At 36.2% G+C, this 13,922-nt stretch overlaps 3 protein-coding genes across 5 annotated transcripts in view; 1 reads left to right on the top strand and 2 right to left on the bottom strand.

The window, feature by feature from the left end:
• Positions 1–439: 439 nt before the first annotated feature.
• MED15 (mediator complex subunit 15) lies at positions 440–7,608 on the bottom strand. The gene is made up of 11 exons (XM_013325937.1): positions 7,309–7,608; positions 6,544–6,683; positions 5,658–6,320; positions 5,318–5,524; positions 5,041–5,173; positions 3,865–4,067; positions 3,513–3,679; positions 3,037–3,161; positions 2,780–2,882; positions 2,329–2,552; positions 440–2,257 (listed from the first exon to the last, which is right to left on the bottom strand). The coding sequence occupies exons 1-11, from the start codon at positions 7,392–7,394 to the stop codon at positions 2,143–2,145; spliced, it is 2,166 nt and encodes a 721-aa protein (XP_013181391.1). The 5' UTR covers positions 7,395–7,608; the 3' UTR covers positions 440–2,142.
• Positions 7,609–8,312: 704 nt separating this feature from the next.
• Positions 8,313–10,609, top strand: fs(2)ltoPP43 (female sterile (2) ltoPP43). The gene is made up of 4 exons (XM_013325596.1): positions 8,313–8,586; positions 8,796–9,097; positions 9,651–9,841; positions 10,119–10,609. The coding sequence occupies exons 1-4, from the start codon at positions 8,440–8,442 to the stop codon at positions 10,427–10,429; spliced, it is 951 nt and encodes a 316-aa protein (XP_013181050.1). The 5' UTR covers positions 8,313–8,439; the 3' UTR covers positions 10,430–10,609.
• Positions 10,610–13,226: 2,617 nt separating this feature from the next.
• The window catches only part of ush (Zinc finger protein ush), a 129,745-nt gene continuing 129,049 nt past the window's right edge, over positions 13,227–13,922 (bottom strand). For all 3 annotated transcript variants that reach the window (XM_013325809.1, XM_013325810.1, XM_013325808.1), the window contains one exon: positions 13,227–13,797. In XM_013325809.1, the coding sequence (XP_013181263.1) occupies positions 13,360–13,797 (438 nt within the window). In that variant the 3' untranslated portion in view covers positions 13,227–13,359. The remainder of the gene's footprint in view (positions 13,798–13,922) is intronic.

The raw sequence follows: 13,922 nt of genomic DNA, 5'->3' as shown, positions 1-13,922 counted from the left end.
CAAATATTTTTGTAACAAAGGAGATGGTATTGGTTACTTCTAAAATGCGAGGAAAGATTTGTGTTGTTATTTTGTTTAAATATAAATAATATTTATTGTAAATTCCTTTAAAAAGTTATAATCACTGCTTAAATATAAGTTCAAATTAATGTCGCCCACCGATTATTGTTGAAATAAAAATTAATATGAACTCCAGTGTTTTATTTAAAAAAAAATATTATGAAATTCACCGATAACAATTATTGCTTGTCAAACTTTTGAAATTGTGCTCAGACTCGGAACTATTTTCATTTTCTGTATGGTGTTATTAAAAAAAACAATTATTCAACTAAAATTTATTTAATTTACAACATTTATTTCCTCATTAATGTAGAGATGAATTTATTAAATACATATAAAAACCAACTTCATACAAATATTTTAAAAAGTTGATCCCTATCATACAATTTAAAATGTAATATAATAAAATAAATATTTATTTTGTATTCACACAACATTTGAATATCTGCCTTAATCAATATTTACAATCGCAGATACGTATATTACAAAAGATGGAAATTGCTGATTGTTCGGAAGAAAATCGTTCATACATTAAATGGGAACTCAATAATGAAATTTGTGACGTCACTAATGAACATATGTATGGAGAAAAACTATTACAATACAACACTAGTAGTCTTATTTAAGAATTACATTTTGCTACAACATAAGTAAAACCTTATTAATTATGTTTTTCAATTTATAAAACTTTTTCATAATCATTGCGGCAACACCGGCTCGGTGCGGCCAGCGTGCACCGAGCTTTATAGTTCAACCTTTTTCGTTCATTTTTTTTTTACTTTTCTGTCATTGACACAAACAAGATATCATCAAATATTTTATTTTTATTCATCAAACTATACTATAGTTCATTTCATTCATTGCACAACTAATAACTTTCCATCGACACTTAATATATAAAGTAGATGCATTAAAATAATCCTATAATTGTTGCAACTAAAATATAATTAAACAAAAAGCGGGGAAACTTAATCATTTGTAATAATGATGTAATATTTCAAACTTATCACAGATTTATATCACGGCTGTAAATAAATGTTTTATCCATAAAAAAAATATTGAAAAATGTTGGTAATTTTTTTCGTGCAGTTACAAAAACAATCCAGAACAACACAAAGGAGATTACACTAGAAATAAAATCCATTACTGTATATAGTTATTTTTACTATTTGCCCGCAATACAATCGTCCTTATAATTTCTTATTCACAATTTGTGAAAATGTAAAAGAATGACAATGTAACGTTTTGAAAAAGTCAAACATTTTGTAATTACGATTGGCCAAATGACTGGATTACAAACACAACCTAAATGTCCAGCTTCCACGATGAGGAAATAATCTAGGTTCACTTGGCAATACTGTCACGAGAGAAACAAATAAATCAAATGGTACAAATAAATCAGAGGTAAAAATTGCCTCTTATATACTTGACTAAAAGTCATAGCAAAAGCAATGTAAAAAATAAAACATTAGGATTTTTTAAAGGCCTTTTAGTGTAACTTTGACATTCATTCAGCCATTGATTTTAAGTTTCCTAGAACCAGTAACAAATGTTGAAATCAACAAATAAGAGCACGTTCAGCAAATGCTGAAGTCGTGGTAAAACATTTCTGTTTTTATCTCCCGTTACCGGATCAACTTAACACCATTCTTGTCCTATTTCTATTTAAATTATTTTATCAATTAATAATTTGTTGCTTTATGTTGACAATAAACAAAATCTTTAATTAATTAAAACATACTCAAGTCTGTTTCACTCAGTCGTTAATTGATCACTAAGGGACAGTTCAGCAGTGAAATATAAATCTTAAAATTAAAAATATTTACATCATTATGTATTGCAGTATTTCAGATTTCGTAACAATCTAATATCAACCTTTCTGCTTAGAGACATGGTCTATTTTAGTACGAGATGTGTCGTAGATACGTTCATGTAGAGCGTAACCGACAGTGAACCTTATTGCGGGGCTCTTAGAGTAGAAAATGCTCAGGCATAGCGCGTAGGCGACGGGACTGGGCGTAGAATGCTCACAATCCGAGGGTAGGCATGGTCGTGTAGGCGACATGGTTGGGCGCAGAAAGCTCACAGACCGAGCGCGGGCACTGGCGTGTAGGCGACGGGGCTGGGCGCGCAGGCTTGCCGCACACTCATTTCCCAAGCATCCAGCAGCTGCCCCACCGAACAGCTCTTCGGTAATCTGAAAACGAAATTAATTGCGACACGTGCCTTCAAATATATGTGCGTGTGTTTACGCGCATGTGTACGTACCTCGCGCAGCGTGCGTCCATGTTGCGGTCGACCTGGGCGAGGAAGGCGCGGTGGGCGTCGGGTCTGGGCGCGCGCGGACGTAGGCGCGAGGGCGCGTGCGCGGGGTAGTCGCGGGGCACGGCCACGTGCACTGCGGGCACGCACGGCAGACGCACGTCGTCCAGCTGGGCGACGAGCGCGATCGCGCCGCTGCCGCCTGACAGCTGCATCGTCTCCAGAGACACCTGCGATCAATAAAAATTATATTAAATTCCTCATATTTTTTTTTTTAGTAAAGAAAATAGTCCCTGATTTTGGCAAATATAGAACAATATATTAGATAAAATTATATTTGCGTTATTTTATTCTTCCAGACGTTCATTTACTCATCTATGGTAAAAGTAAATTTATTTTGACGATAATCTTGACATTTTAAAAATTGTTTTAGTTATTACAACATCAAATAACGTACCTTAAATCTGGAATCTAGTCTCGCTATTTCTCCTTGTAGAACGTCTGGTATTTCCATCGTCGGCTCCTCTACTTTAGGCATTTTATGTGGTGGAGGTAGATTCCTAAAAAATAATAAACAATAAAAATCACATTAAACAAAAAATATAAAGCTGACATGAAGATTGGCAGCTACTTAATATGTTTAAATCGTATTCTTTTTTCAATATTGATTTTTACGATTTTAGAATTAAAAAAGAATAGACATTAAAATCGTACTTTATCTCAGGTCCATTGAGTGCGTCCAGAGTGTGTCCGAAGGTGCGCTTCAGCGTGTGGTTGGAGACCGGGGACAGGAGACAGTTGTTGATCACCTCCAGCAGAGGGTTGAAGATTTGCTCGTGCTGGAACATTTATACATTATTATTATTAGATGAAAAAATATAAGAAGATGATGGACCAGCTGAAACCTCTTATTTACTCCTTTTCATTACAATTTCTTACATACAAAAGGGTTGACATAAACTTAGCTTTTAAAGAATTTAAGATATGTATCTTCGAAGTGACCCATTGCTTGAAATTCGACTATAATACAATTTAAGTTCGGCTAAATTAAAACGTTTGGGACGACGTTGCAGAAACAATTACCAATAGGACACAGCCTTTAAATGGATCTGTATGAAAAAGATGACTCACTACATGACTAATTTTTTTATAGAACGGAGTTTGTGTCGTAAGAAACAATGCATTGTCACCTTGCCAGTGCCGGCGGGCGGCAGGATGACGCACACAGTCTCACTGCGCTTGAAGTCCAACTTCTCCAGCACAACTTCACACTTTATCAACGTCTCCAACGGCATCCGCTTGTTTGGGTTTGACAGGATGTCCAGTAGGTTCTTCATTTTTGTCAGTTTCTCCACATCTGAAATATATTTATTTTTACTTAGCACTACGTCGTGTTAGCCTAGAGAGTCTAATCTGGCTAGACCTAATTAGGTCAAAGCCTGGGTGCAGGCAGTTTTGCTATATTATATAATATTTAATTTGAAAAATGTTGTCGTATTAATGTGTCATAATATAGGTAGAATAGTAAACAAGAGTACTGACTCTCGCCCTCGTTGACCATGCGCTGCACCATGCGACGCAGCGGCTCGATGTACTTGGAGAGCTGGCGCACCTTCTCCCGGTACACCGCCTCCTCCCCGCCCGGAGACGCCACGCCGCCGCCGCCCACGCCCGCCGGTGTGTTCAGTGACGACGACGGTGAAGGCGACGCCGCCATGCCCATGCCCACGCCCACGCCCACGCCGCTGCAACATCTTACATTACAACACTGTCCAATGCCCACGCTTAGCTATATGACTATCCCACGTTTACGTAACCGCAGCGAAGCGCGCTACATTACGATTTTTCTTACACCTTTCTATCTTCTAACGACATATATTATAACTAGTGGCCGCCCGTGGGAAACTAAAAAACGTAATTAATAGCCTATGTGTTTTTCAGACTATGTTCTATATGTTTGCCGAATTCCGTTCAGCCGTGCTGGAGATACCATCAAACATACATCCATCTAAACATTCGATTTTATGATATTAGTAAGATAAGAAATAAGATAACAGAAACGAAATGTATTAGTAAATACTAAATAAGAACAATGTCCTATAATCTTATGAAATATTATGTACAATTACGGTTAAATTTATTATGTTCAACCACCACATCATGCAATTCTTCCCAGTAGGAATATTTGTTTCAGAATTTTGAACTCCGCCGAAGCAGAGTTATGCAAAAATATTAAAGACTCATTTGAGTGTTCCCCTCCACGGAAATCTTTAGTAAAAGGCGAAAGATTTGTACGTTTTGAAGGGAAACCAGAGTAACGAGACATACACATACGCCAGACCTAACCAAATCATGAAGAATCTCTATATCGCCTTTTATAAAAATAATAAAATAACTTGCGCCATCTATTGGTAAGTAGCTGTAAGATTTAAAGGTTAGTTTAAGTATATTTTCTATAGATGGCGCTTATTTAAATCGTGGTATAATTTCACTGACAGCTATAGTTGTTAATACATAGGTATTCAAATATTCAGAGGTCAGTGCATTATAAAAAAATTATACTGTCATACTGTATTATTTTAAGAGATTTTGACGTGAATATTAATGTAGGTTTCCGAGACCAAAATTTCTGTATAAACATATTCTTGTTATTATCTTTGATAGGCTTTTAAACGGAAATTTTGGTCTTAAAATCCAAGATATGTATAACAAACTAACCGCTGCTGTTGTGTGGGATGGTGCGGCAGATGCGCGGGCGCAGAGGGCGACGGGCTTCCGACACCGTTGCACGCGCCCATCGCACCCAGTGAGGACATCGGCGACGCCAGAGCCCCGCCCAGCACGCTAGTACCTGAATAACACAAAATAATACCTTATTAACTGTGGATTTACAATGCTTTCACAATAATATAATTGCATCACTCTTTGAAAAAGCCAGAGACAGTATTTTTCGATAGCGTAAGGCTATCTTCAATATAATGAATTGGTCACATACCCATTGGGACTGGACTAGGTCCGCCCATGTTGGGCGAGGAGGCGGAAGGCGAGGGGCTCTGGCGCAGGAACTGGTTGTGTGGCGGCGCATTGGCCGGAGCGTATGCGGCGCCCATCATGCCGCCCACCACCTCCCCTTTGGCGCCCACACGCCCCTGCATGTGCAGCATGTTCATGTTCACCATTTGGTTGTTGGTCATACCGCCCACTGGAAAAGAGGAAACAAACAAAATACATATATGAAAACCCTAATATGAGAGGACAATTAAAAATGTTCTAAACTTATTTTTATCAAACACTGATGCACCCTTTAATGTCAATAAAAATGGTATAAAACATACCCATTTGTCTCGACATCTGTCCTTGCATCGCATTTGGCGCCATCTGTCCGCCCATGCCTCCAACAACTTGGTTGCACTGCATCTGACCCACCATGGTGCTGGCGCCTGACATGGGCACCTGCATGTTGTTGGACATGGACATGTTGGGCATCATCTGGCCCTGCATACCGGGCCCCGCCAGCTGGTTCTGCAACTGACTGCCCATTGGATTGCCCATACCACCCATTGACACCATGTTGTTGCCCATCTGATTCTGGTTTGGTACCATACCCATGTTCAACTTGTTCTGCATCTGCTGCATGTTCAATTGTGGTCTTTGAGTCAATGTTTGAAGCAGATTAGTTGCCGCTTGAGACTGTGGACCACCTTGTGATACAATTGGACCTTGTTGTCCAATCTGGGCTTGCAGTCCGGCCATCCCTGGATTAGGACCCATTACACCTTGTTGTTGCATTTGTCCCTGTCCCATGTTCATCATCTGGTTTCTGGTTCCCTGGGAGGCAAGGTTCTGTAGGGCGTTTATTGGGTCTGGGGCTAGCCCGGGTTGGCTATTCGGTCCCTGTGGTGCTTGGCCCTGTTGACTCTGGACCTGTGGGTTGGGACCTGGTTGATTCTGGTTGGAGCCTTGCATAGCTCCTCCAGCTTGGTTTTGTTTTGGTTGTGCTGGAATATTAGCAATTAAAATGTGTATTTATGAATATTTTATAATACAGATAACAAATAGCATTGCTTAATGTCACAAAACTTTAAAAAGTTTAGTAAAGTCTTATCTTAGTTTGATAGAATAGAAAAATTAGTCCCCAATCATTACTTTCAAAGTACATTCTCAACTGCTACTCGGAATGTAACATCTTGCCCAATATTATTACTCATAATTTCAACTTACACATTTCCCTGACATGCAGGATGAGCTTGGCGACCATATTCATGTATTCCTCACGGGTCTTTGCCTTCATATACACATGGTTCTCCATCTCGCTACTGTTGCGGGCCACCTGCATCCCTGAACGCTGGATCACATCCTCTCTGCAAACATTACATTGTCCTTGTGATATTAAAACATGTCAGGAAATATGTGTTCACACTGTAGATGGAAGTAGATAAATCCCAAATGCCTTTGCCCTCACATCTTTTTATGTTACCCATCACTAAGATTTTATGGGTTGGGCAACTATAAAGTTTGTAAGGCATTGTACTTGTTATTCAAATACAGTATGTAATTTGACAAACATGGTGCAACAAATATAAAATTCTCGTTTAGATAGCTGTTAATCAGCTCAGAGACTAACTAACTAACATGTGTATACTTAATCATATATTTTATAATTCTAGCATAAAAACACTACTTCATCTATTTTTTTTTAATATAATGAGGATAAAGTTTATCATATATCAAAAGGGTTCTTCCTAAAATGTCTAACATTAAATAATAAGTAATTTAAATGACCTATAACGCATACATCTCTGTACTCTTCTTCTCTACTTGACAAAAAATCTAAGATTAATTAAAGAATTCTTCCTCAAAATTCGAAATAAAACAAGTATATTTTACTTTTTTATTGCAATAGGGTATGTTATCAACCAAAATCATGTAAATAATTTGGAGCTTTAATTATTTTGGTAATATATAATGAAGAAATACTTTACTTACATTTTAGATACGACGTTTTGCCGAAAGTTAGAAGTTCTCCAGTTATCCTCGGAGCCCATTGTGTTGAACTGCTTTAGATTATCCATTTTGTGTTTTTGATTAATAAGCAGGGATTGAGCACTGCTTCACAAATAATCAAATAAATTCTATCACAATAATATATCTAACCGTAATCTTTATTTTGATATCTATTTATCTACTATAAAGTCAAGGACGCATTTTTATTCCCGAACAAGCCAAGTTACGAACACGAACGAAGACGAATGAAATGGAATGGTGTCCAATCCAATCCGAACAAAGATATTGCGCCGTGCTCAAACGCGAATTAGTGTTGTCAGATGTTATCCTTGATTTTCCCCGAATACTACACACAGGAAGAACACTTTTTTTTTATCCAAAAATCAAAATTTTAAAATTTGTCAGGTCTTTTGGTTCTGCAGTTAAAAAGCATTTAAACAAAAAATATTTTTGGTTCAAACGAGTAGTTCTTAAATGAAATTAGAGCCGGGTGAGGGTGCACTATTACTTAACAAAGTGATGGATTCACAAATTATACAAACCTCCAGCCAAGGGTTCACCGTATCAAGTAAAATTTTAAAAGTAGTAATAGTAATAGATTTTGTCATCACTTTTTTGAAACGACCCAATTCCTAGTCAACTATTACTGAATTGCGAAAATTTGCACAAATTGGAGGATTCTCCTTATTCTAGCAACATTGGTAATTCAACTGTCTTTCATCACAGAGCAAAGAGCGCTTCAACACTTTTTATCCGTCTTACCAAGAGCATAAGGCGTAGTTGACATGATGCCAACGCAGTAGGATAATAGCGCTGGGCTGACATGGACTCTGTAAACTAACCGGCGTCAGTACGTCAGCGCTGATTTGGGCTGTTGTACTGGCATAATTTAAACCAGACATAAATTTTTGAATTTTCTTTTTTGTCTTGCCACATAGAAAAACATAACGCGTTCTGTCGACAATGACAGTGACAATGACAGCTGTCTCTGTCCAATAGGTTTTGATTTTGTGGTTTGCGTTTGCGGTGCGGCATGTTGTTTTTATTGAACAGAAATCGATTTCAATACTTGTTAAATTGAAAGACCAAAGAAACGATAAATATATTTTGATCATGTCTGCTTCTACGGTTTTACGTGTTAAAAGAAGATTGGAGGAAAATCCCCAGGACGCTTTAGTACTTCTATGTAAACGAGTAAAAACCGACAGTGAAGAGATTTCGCCCTCTTTATTTGTTTTTAGAGGAACAGTTGATAATCAGGTATATTATATATTTCATTAAATTACAAACCCACATGAAATTAAAATCGCAATGTTGCTTGTAACTAGCTAATAACTAGGACGTGTGAACTTTTTTTTGTACACTATTCTCGAAATATTTTCTTGTCTTTATTATTTATGCAAGTCTGTGTAATTTGTGTGCATCAATGATTTTATGTAGAAAATATTTTAATTACAATTATCTTACAGGAGCACATACTTGTAAAAGATTTGGTACCTAAAGAGGATGTAAAACAAAAATCAATATCAAATGTGGCAGATATTATTCAAAAGATACGGAAGGAGAGAAAAGATGTGTCAGCAGAGAATCGTTATGAAGTAGTGAATTGTCTTAGAGGCATCAAAGAGGACACGGGGAGCACTGAAGATTTGTTCCATTTGGTAGATTTAGCTAAGACAGGTGAAAAAGAAAAAGATGTTGGTTATACATATGACCTATACACTTCCATAAAGCCAGATTTTGATGTCTCTATGTTGGATAACTTAGTCAGGTAATAGACTAGTTTTAGACATTATTAGTTAGATTACTTTAGAGCAAATGGCTTGATTTTGTTACCCAGTCAAGTGTTAGATGGATTAGTTAGGGTCAAAATATCAACATTAATGTTGATATTTTAATAAGGCTAGTGTTGCGCCTGTACACCGGCACAGCGCCGGATATTCTTCCTAACACTAGATAGGTAGGTGTATTTGCCACTTGATTGAGTATGATATTTTTGTGTCTTGGTAAAGGTTTACAATTAAATCTAAAAAAGATTCTGTGTAATCCAATGTTCTATGGAAATAATTTTCTTCAACATATTTGCTTTATATTCTTATTATTCTTTAGTACAGTGGAACCGGGATAAGTGAGAGTCCAAGGGACTGTAATTATTTTCTCCCTTACCCGAGTTCCTTGCTTATGGAGGCCTTGAATGACCAGAAAGTGAATCTTGCTTATAGAAGCTTCTCGTATATCCTAGTTTCACTACAGTATATGTTAATCTGCTATTTTACTCTTTTTATTTAATTAAGGATGAAAATTGTTTTTTTCCCTTATTACAGTATTGAAAATTATGAAACTGCTCTAGTTTTCGACTCATACAGAGAGAATGGTGAAGCACCATCTGATGATGGGGCAGATGATGATGATGACTCCAATGATGAGAACAATTGGAGAAATGATTATCCAGACTCGGAGGCGAGCAGTATCAATGAAGAAGATATGATAAAGGCAATGGAAAATTGTGATATAGGTATGTAGCTACTACTTTCTGAGACTAGCTTGCATCTTAGACTCTAAAACAACTAGTTGTTGCCTGCGACTCCATCCATGTGGAATTAAAAACAATTAATAAGTAGTTTATGTATTCTTCCGTACTATGTTCTTTAATTATGGCAAATTTAATTAAGATCTGTTATACCATTCTTGCAGATACCATTTCACTAAAATTTTTTTTCGTCGTCAATTTCCTAAAATTTTATTTTGTACTTGTACTACATAAAGTTTGTATGCATAAATGTTCTTTCCAGAGGATGATCTTTCAAGTGATACAGGTGAGGATAAAATATATGAAGATCCACCAGATTTTTTCAATGAAGATGTGAAGCGTTTCGGATCAGCATATGCCAAATATAAAGCTCGTGTCATGACCGAGGAGAACGGTCTACCAGATAACAGAAGTCTTATACATTGCAGTAGGATAAAGGACCTGGATGAAGAATCAATTGAGGGTTACAAAGAGGATAGTGATGATGGTTTCTACTATGGACAAGAACAAGATTCGGAACAGTTCAAAGAACAGTACGGTGATGATTCGTCAGACGAGTACAGTCCTGATTGAAATTGTTTTGTTACATTTAATATTTTTTGTATTGGCAATATTTTATGTACTATAATCATACTTTTACTAGTACATTAGTTTATAAAATATATATTATACAGGATGTCACAACTATCACTTAAAAATATATCATCAAAAGATACTTTTTATTTGTATTGTAAAGAATATCAGAAAATACTCGGCAAGTTAAATAAAACATTTTAATAAATGTATTAAAAGTTGAACTTTGTTTTGTTTTGTTTTATTGAAGGAACAGTGTTGCCTCGGCGGTAGGCGCAGGTGAGTTCGCGGATGTGTGTGCAAGCGTTCTCGTGGCCCCACCAACATGCGGAACACTGACGATTTGGGTCGTTGCGAGTCCAACTCTGCTCTTGGCCCTTTAAGGGTGGTGATGCATATGCATTTTCCTCACTTGGAAAAAAGGCTAGGATTACAGACATCCTTTTGGCGCGCTCCTAGCATTCCTCTATCGCCTACATTTATACATTAACGCATACATGCTCTTTGGATGTTTAAATAAGTATTTTTTTTCTTTGATTTTCACAACTACAGTAGTTGGCTGTAATTGTTGATATGGGATTAATCTAAATAGGCAATAATGGAAATAATGACACAATGAAGTCAATATGTGATAAATAATTTATTGTCTGGCGTATTTTACAATATCAATGTACGTCTACATCAGTTTACATGTTACTATCACTTCACTCAACATGCTATCAGTTTTTCTGATCAATGTACATAGATTTATAACCTATAAATGAATTTCATACCAGTTTGACGTTTCACCGAGAGCAGATTTTCATAATGTCATTTGTCTATGTGACGAAAATTAGAGCCAGTAAAGGTCTCTGGAACCATTTTTGCCGTCTCATTTTGTGCTCCGGACATCTATAGGATATTTCTATGTGAATGTACTTTCACAGATAAAACATATGAATGTTACGTGCAGAAGAACGTAAGGGTGAATATAATTAACAATAATTTCTTAATAGTACAGTTTTGAATACACAAGTAACGTTGATTGAATACACATATCGTTGAATCGTACAATTTTGCCTTAATTTTATGAAAAATTTGACTATTTTAAAAACTAAAACGCAAAAGCTTTTTGTATTGACAATTTTTAGCTTCATATTCGATATTCACCCTTAGAATCTTTTGCAGTTTGCCAAAAAGCTGTTAATCAGCGATAATAACGGACACAATATGCCACAATTATATTCGAGTCTTGACGTTTAAATAAAACTATATTAAATTTAACACAGCGATATGGCACGTCACATCAGATGCTATGCTTCGCGCTGAACATCACCCTATATTTCCACTGGCGGTAAAAACCGTACAAAGAATGTATTGTTACCTCTTTTTTCCTAAAGAGAATGACAGAGATAACAACACATTTTGTACATCTGACTGGCAGTGGAAACATAAGGCGATACATATAACATTAATGTCATGATGGATTACGTCTAGAAAGACGTGTACATTCGCAGAGAAAAGTGTCTTCGCAAATAAAACAATAAATTAAGACTTTAAACTTTCATGTTTTGAGATTGCAAAGGAGTTAATTGTCGAAACACTTTTACCATCGATTGTACAGCGTGATTAACGTCACAATTGGAAGATTAATAATAAACTTCACTTTGTACCCTTATTTTGCGACTTGAAAATTCGAGACTTATTCCAAAAAATTTAACGAACAGACAAACACAATTGAATACACGAAATTTACATGTATAACTACGGAATAAGTCTTGTATTCACTTATTGCTATAATTATAATTAGTGAGATACCTATAAATGCAAATTACAATTACTCTAGCGATGCTTTGGCATTGACAAAACATGGTATTCTTTATAATCTAGAAACGCGGAGAATAATTATATTGCTATGCGATAAATTCAATTGGTTAATATTATTTAACAACGACAATTGTATTTGAATATAACTCATAAGCGATATCATGTTAAACGATTATTTTCTAAATATTTTGACAGTAGAATATTTTGCTGTAGCAACACCTTAAAGATTTATTAGGAAATATTTAAATCAGTATCAGATAGATAAAAAGTTTTGAGAAACGCCCGCTTTTTTATTGCTTTTTTAAAGATTGTTTACAGATCCTTGTTGAAAGTAATTGAGAAAACTGTGTTTTCAGTTCAACCGGTTGCAACGGTGAGTTACACATTATACTATTGTTTAACCACTATTAGGTAAATGAAAACTTCCACGTGCAATCCATAACTTACTGACGAGTAGATAAAATTTATCCTAACACTAATTTTTAATATTAAACAAAATTAACAACAAAGAAAGAACAATTACTTAGAACAAATGGTAATAAAATTTAATTACGACGCGATAATATCTTTACAAGTATTTACAGTTTGGTATTAAAACGTATACTAACACAAAGGAATAAGAGGTTTAGTTAAATCATTTACATAACAAGTTTAACAACAAAATCTTATTGTGGCCGTTTATGTACAGTGGCCGAGATTTTTTTTCGTCCATTCACACAAATTCATCCATCAATTTCACTCAATTTAAATGTTACATGATATTTCAATTATCAAAACTTCAATTTTGGCTTTGATATGCAGTAAATTTTCTTAAATTTAATTTTTATTAATCATTTCATATTATTGCACATTAATTATGTATTATATATTAATTAAAATGAGAGGATATAACTCTTACTGACATATTATAATGATTATTAAAAAACACAAGCAAAATTAGCATTTTCTTTTACCAATATCATTATAAAATGGAACAGCTTATCAGAATCCATTTTAATTTAGGATATTAGAATAAAATAATTACATATTATATTTCCAACGACGTGACCAAGCTGATTCATATCAACTCAATTGGATTTTTATTCTTTCCTATCCTATCCTAAACCTGGCAACACTTTGTACGTCTATAGTACGGGTGTGTCAGTGACTCGCGCGGGGGGTGGTGCGGGCACGTTGTTGTTGGCGGGAGAGTCTTGATTGCGCGACTTGGCAGGGCAGTAGAACTGCTTGTGAGCATTAAATGTGTTCACGTATTTAAATGATATATCGCAAGATTTGCAGTGATTGGGAGTTTCTTCTATTTCAGTTTCGGGTTCTTTTTTAATGTCGAGTACGGGGAGCGGCGTGGCATGTTCCTCGGGCTCGGGCTCCTCTGTAGCGTGCACGAGTCGCGCGTGTCGCACCACGTTGCCGCGGTACGTGGAGGTGTACGCGCAGCTGCCACAGCGATGCACGCGCTCCCCGCTCCCCGGCCCGCCCGCCGCGACACCCGCCGCAGGGCCGCTCGGCGACGTCGTCTCGCGGCTTTCCTCTTCTAGTACGCAAGATATGAAGCTTTCCTCCTGGAAAATAGATAAGGAAATTGTTACATAAAGTTACTATTTTTTTTGTTGTATTATATTTGAAACCATAAATGTACAAATTTAGTAGTGGTAGTAGTAGTATCGTGTTAAGAACCTTGTTAGAC

Source organism: Papilio xuthus, unplaced genomic scaffold, assembly GCF_000836235.2.
Source record: "Papilio xuthus unplaced genomic scaffold, Pxut_1.1 DF824655.1, whole genome shotgun sequence".
NCBI classification, from domain to species: Eukaryota; Metazoa; Arthropoda; class Insecta; order Lepidoptera; family Papilionidae; genus Papilio; species Papilio xuthus.
This window is presented reverse-complemented; position numbering and strand designations above follow the sequence as displayed.